The sequence below is a fragment of the Arachis ipaensis genome, chromosome B07, assembly GCF_000816755.2.
Source record: "Arachis ipaensis cultivar K30076 chromosome B07, Araip1.1, whole genome shotgun sequence".
Lineage (NCBI taxonomy): Eukaryota > Viridiplantae > Streptophyta > Magnoliopsida > Fabales > Fabaceae > Arachis > Arachis ipaensis.
This window is the reverse complement of record NC_029791.2, coordinates 5,357,906-5,363,803: the sequence shown is the minus strand read 5'-3', so window position 1 is coordinate 5,363,803 and position 5,898 is coordinate 5,357,906. Positions and strand designations below refer to the sequence as shown.

Below are 5,898 nucleotides of genomic sequence, written 5' to 3'. Positions count from 1 at the left end.
CAGTACTCCTCTTTCATAATATCTTTTGATTTTCATTTAATAAAATTTAATGGTTCATAAAAAATGGCGCATTTAATACGCACAAAATGGTTGGATTGATTTTAGACATACCCTAAAATTAGAAGGGGAAAAAGGGAGAAGAATATGAAAGGATACTGCGAAAATAAAAAATAGAAAAGGTAGTAAAACCAGTGGAATGAAGTCATGATCTAAGAATGATACATCAAAATTTTAATGAAAAAACTGAATTATTACCAAAAAAAAAAAAGATTTTTTTATTAGACTTTCAAATAATTTGTCAAAGTTAAAAAAATCACTACGCAAAATTACTGGGATCTTTTAATCTTCTTCATATAATAAGTAAAGCAAATCACTCACCCCTCTTAATCACACAATAAAATAGGCATAAAACAATTAAAAATTTTATTCATAATTTTTTTTTAAATTATTTTATAAAATGTGTTTAAATAGACTCTAATAGATTAGCTAAAAGATAAGATAAAATAATTTAATTTAAATCTCCTAAATATAAGATAAGTAGATAACTATTTTAGATTAGATTTAATTTAAAATTAATGTTCTTAAAAATACTATTAAATAAATCAGAACTAAATCAGAACTAAAATAAATCTTCTAACAAACATTAACAATAAATCAAATCCAAATATAAGCCTAAACATGCATAGTGGCATCCATAAAATTTATTCATTAAAATTTGTGTAAATTGTCTCATAAAAAGTATTTAAATAGTCTCTAACAAACTAATTAAAAAATAAGATAAGATAACTATTTAAAGTATATTTGATTTTATTGGATTATGTCAGATTTAATTTAAATTTAAAATCTTAAAGATATGATAACTAATTTAAATCGGAGTTGATCTTATTATATTAGATCATATTTAATTTAAATTTAAAATTTTTAAAAATACTACTAAATAAATAAGAACTAAATCAAATCTTTTAACAAACCCTAACAATAAGACAAACTAAAATATAGACCTAATAATAATTTCAAAAATTAATATTAAATTTGTGTCTTTCACTAGACGTGAAAAACACGATTGGGCCTCTTGCTTTCCTTACTTAGGCTTGGTTTGGTAAAGTTTTTCGAAGAGGTGTTTGTGCTTTATGAAAACACAAGCTCCTCGTCTGTACTTTTAAAAGCAACTAAGGTGGAACTTTTTAAAGTTGGTCTGTACTTTTAAATTTTGAAAGTCTAATATAACCCCATATATTAACTAATTTTCAAATTTAACGCTTAAATTTATGTCTTTTATAGTATTTTTAAAGTTTAAAAGGAGTAAAGTATCGTTTTTGTCCTTGATGTTTGGGGTAAGTCCCAAAATTGTCCCTAACGTTTAAATCGTTCTATTTAAGTCCCTAACATTTCAAAATTTGCTCAATGATGTCCTGTCGTTAGGGATCTATTAACAGAATTGATGGCGAGACAAAATTGAGACAATTTTAAAATGTTAATAAATTTTAATTTTAATTTTATCCTTCAATAATATTAATTTTTTATAATACATAGTTATTCAATTATTTTTTAACCATATCTAAGTAATTAAACTTAATCACATTACTTTTATTTTAAATAAATTTAAATCTCATTTCTGTTCTCATTTTTCATTATAGGAAATTAGGAAAATATTGATTCTCATCTCCACTTATTGTGAGAAAATATAGTTCTATTGAACATCTACAAAAGTTATTTAATTCAATAAAAATATGCTGATTCTAATATAATTATAATAAAATAATTTTAATATTTTTTAACTATATCATATAATAAAAGTAGTAAAAGTCGATTATCAATTGTTAAAAAAAGGACATGTTACCAATACAAATTATTTGCACATTAATATTACTAAATTACTTTTAAATATGACATACGTAAATGCAACTTTCACATATCTACGAAAACTGCAAAAGAAGTTGGGCAAAGAAGGAATTACACGTAAACTGCTAAAGAAGTATAGCGATTAACGTTAAAACATGTAAACAGCTGTATCCAGTTTTGGCATTCGTGAAGAAACTGCTGGAGGGTTGTTGCGGTTTTTTTTTTTTGTGTTCCAACGTAAACCGCTATATCTAGGGATAATAAAAAAAGTAATATTAATGGTTATATCTCTAATACTCCATAAACTTCCATTGTACACATTGTATATATCTATTGACTCCTCATACTTTTCCTTTTATATATCATGGTTGTTCCATCTTACTTGGTGCTTTCACTTGAAACTTTTTCTTTTGATAATGACCTCAATCTTCTCTCCATTTAGTTTAGATCAAATATACCAATTTTTTTTATTATTTTTAATATTTTTTTATTTTTTAATTTTTATGTTTATATAATATATGTTATTGGTTTTATAGAATTTTTATTCTTTTTTATCTGTATGAGTTTTTTTTTATTCTTTAATGTACTCTATTTTCGTTTTGTATAAAAAAAAAGTAAAGTATTGTTTTTGTCCCCAACGTTTGGGGTAAGTCTCAAAGTTGTCCCTAACGTTTGAATCGTACTATTTAAGTTCCTAAAGTTTCAAAATTGACTCAATATTGCCCTGCCGTTAGCAGGACATGAGACAATTTTGAAACGTGAGAGACTTAAATAGGACGAAAACGATACATAAAAATAAATTTAATTTTATCTTTCACTAATATCAATCTTTTATGGTACATAGTTATTCAGTTATTTTTAATCACATTTAAGTAAATTACACTTAATCACATTATTTTGATTCTAAATAAATTTATTATTTTTTATAATTTTACTCTTAAATATTTTTACTCATCATGAAATGTTTGAAAAATGACTAGAATCACATTACTTTATTGTATATTTATCATTTTTTTACACAAGTTTATGTACTAGTCATTCTACAAACATTTTATGATGAGTAAAAATTTTTAAGAATAAAATTATAAAAAAATAAATTTATTTAGAATAAAATTAATGTGATTAAGTGTAATTTATTTAGACGTGATTAAAAAATAATTGAATAACTATGTACGGTAAAAAATTGATATTATTAAAGGATAAAATTTAAATTTATTTCTATATATCGTTTTTGTCCCCAACGTATTCGTCCTATTTAAGTCCCTAACGTTTTAAAATCGTCTCAATTTTGTCCCGCCGTCAATTCTATTAACAAATTCCTAACGGCAGAACAACATTGAATCAATTTTGAAACATTGGGGACTTAAATAGGACGATTCAATTAGGGACAACTTTGACTTATCCAAAACGTTAGGGACAAAAACGATACTTTACTCTAAAAAAAATTTATTTTTTATTCGGCTTTGTAAAATTTGTAATTGTAATTGCGTCTAGTGTTTCGAAAAGTTGTAATCGAGTAAGTTTTTTCTCCAAATGTTTTAATTACGTAAATTACGCTTAATTTGATTGTGATTTAGATTTAGTTTTAGATTATTAGATGAAAATATCTAATCCCTTATATCAACTAAATTTTAAATTTTTATCGGGTAAAATAACTTAGCAAAATCCCACCAACTTTCAATTTGAAGAGCAACATTCATAATGTGACTGAATAATGCACATTCAAGATTCAACACAAGAACTGGATCAATATACTATGTTATATACCAGTGCAACAATAACAAACAAGATAATTTAAATTTGTATATAACAAACAAGCTTTCTGAAGCGGTGACCAAAAAAACAAAATCTGCTCTTGTAGCTAACTACTATCACAATTAGCCTAAATATAAACACAAACTTAGTCTAGAAAACCTAAGCTAGCATTTCTGTATTCAAGTTAGAAAGTATTCTTTACAAGGAAATCTTGCCAAAGGAACAGTCATACAGACGAGTACAGACTCCACATTAGTTCAATTCTTTTAAGATCCATTCAACGTTTTCTCTTTCTCCTGGCGACCTGTTCTGCTAAGACCTCTGGGTTTCTTCTGCGTGCCACCATAATTTTTGGAGGAGTGGAGGTGTGATAACCGCTGCAGAAAGCATACAAAAACAAATAGAAATAATTTTCAATTAAAAATCATAATCCATATGCAGGAGATAAACATATTATAAAAAGAGAAACACTGACTCTTACTTCCAATACTCCTCCTTTCTTCCTTCACCTTCAGCACTTCAATTCCAAAATAAAAACAAGTCAATATAAACTCTTATAAATATAAATCACTATCACTAAAGAGAGAATAAACCTCAATTCCATTGATTTTGACTCAAGGGCTTTCAAATCCTTAAGACCACAAGTTTCACAGCACAAGGGAATGACTTCTTGGCTAAAATGGAGACCTACAACACATTCCGAACAAGGTGCATATTAAGCGGGGCCAAAAAATTAGAAAGCACGAAAGATAAATTTGAGTAATGATACCAGGTTGTGGGGGTCCTTCATACAGTTTACAGTAATCCACATGAGTTTCACGATTAGGCATTTGATGCATCCGGGCATAAAAGTGCTTAGCGGTATCCTCTGATGCATTGGGCATGTTTTTAGTATATTTAGGCTCAGCTATAAAGTGCATTAGGCGTATATAGCCAAGTTTTCCGAAATAACGGCACAGCTTATCACGATAATCAATAACCTCGTATTGCTCTTCCTGAAAAAAAAAATAACAGGGAAGAATTATTCTTTTTATTGTTTAATAAAGGTACTATAATAAAAAGAAATCAATAGACTAGGACTAACAAGTTAATTTACCTCTTTTAATCCAGAGTTGTAGTGTTTCATTGCAGCTAATGGATACGGAAACATAGTCTCCATAAAGTACCTGCTCATTTGCCTGAGATATCTGGAAGAATGCCCAAAAAAAAAAGGGAAAAAAAAAACAAATGGAAGTATTATTAACAAATTGATATATTGGTTACAAATCATAATTGGGGAAAAAGAGTCAATAGTACCCACTCTTCTACAGGTTCAGTGCCTCTCTTAGCGCCTTTAACAAACATGTTCCTTTCCCTTTGATGTCACAAAGAATTTGATTAGTAAGAACAAGGAAATTTAAGCAATAATAATAATAATAATAATAATGTAATAATGTAATGCCATAAACTATAATCGAAAAAAGTTAAATGAATAAAATCATGCTGACTTACTTTTTTTCATCGTTACCACCTTCAGGTAAAGGGGGGTTTTCGTCTTTACCACCTTCAGGTAAAGAGGGCTCTTCGTCTTTATCACATTCAGGTAAAGGGGGATCACAAGGCTTTTGTCTTTGATTTCAAACAAAATTGATTTGCGAGAAAAAGAATATTAAAAAGAAATCAATATATTGATAATTTGCTGCGTATTCTTATTAGGTGAACAATAAGTATGTAAAAAAAATCATGAAGCTCATAAAAAGTAACAAGAATGACCTGCGTCTGGACCGACGTTTCTTGGAGTTATGATTGACTGAGAGTGGTTTGTTGGAGCTATGATCAAGCTGGACATGTCTGGGCCTCAAATAGCGCTCGCCGACTACACGACCGTGACATCTGAGATTATATGGTATTGCTGCTGCTTCTTTCATGCTGCTGTTGAATTTCACTTCTTCTACAGCTTCTGAATACAATAAGCAGAATGAATGATAAGAATTCAATGGGTTTAATAAAGACCTTGCATTAGACTCCCAGCAAAAAGACCGGAAGGGTGGAAAGGAGAAGAATAAGAAAGAATACTACGAGAATAAAGAATACCTTTAAAGAATTTGTTTTCGACAACGTAGTTCACAAGGCAGAAGTTGAAGAAATCACTCTGCAAAATTACTTTAAGTTGGATTTTTTAATTTTCTTTGTGTAATATAATAAAAGATGCATAAAGTAATTGAAAATTTTATTCATCAAAAATTCTTTAAATTGTCTCATAAAAATTGTTTAAATAGATCTCTAATAAATTAACTAAATTTAAATCTTTAAAGATAAAAT

The 5,898-nt window shown here is 27.8% G+C and overlaps 1 protein-coding gene across 1 annotated transcript; it reads right to left on the bottom strand.

Moving 5' to 3' along the window:
* Positions 3,712–5,736, bottom strand: LOC107606558. Its single transcript, XM_021107108.1, has 9 exons — positions 5,671–5,736; positions 5,350–5,536; positions 5,089–5,205; positions 4,898–4,951; positions 4,694–4,784; positions 4,367–4,592; positions 4,191–4,284; positions 4,079–4,114; positions 3,712–3,974 (listed from the first exon to the last, which is right to left on the bottom strand). Exons 2-9 carry the CDS (start codon positions 5,502–5,504, stop codon positions 3,875–3,877), a joined length of 873 nt encoding a protein of 290 aa, XP_020962767.1. The 5' UTR covers positions 5,505–5,536; positions 5,671–5,736; the 3' UTR covers positions 3,712–3,874.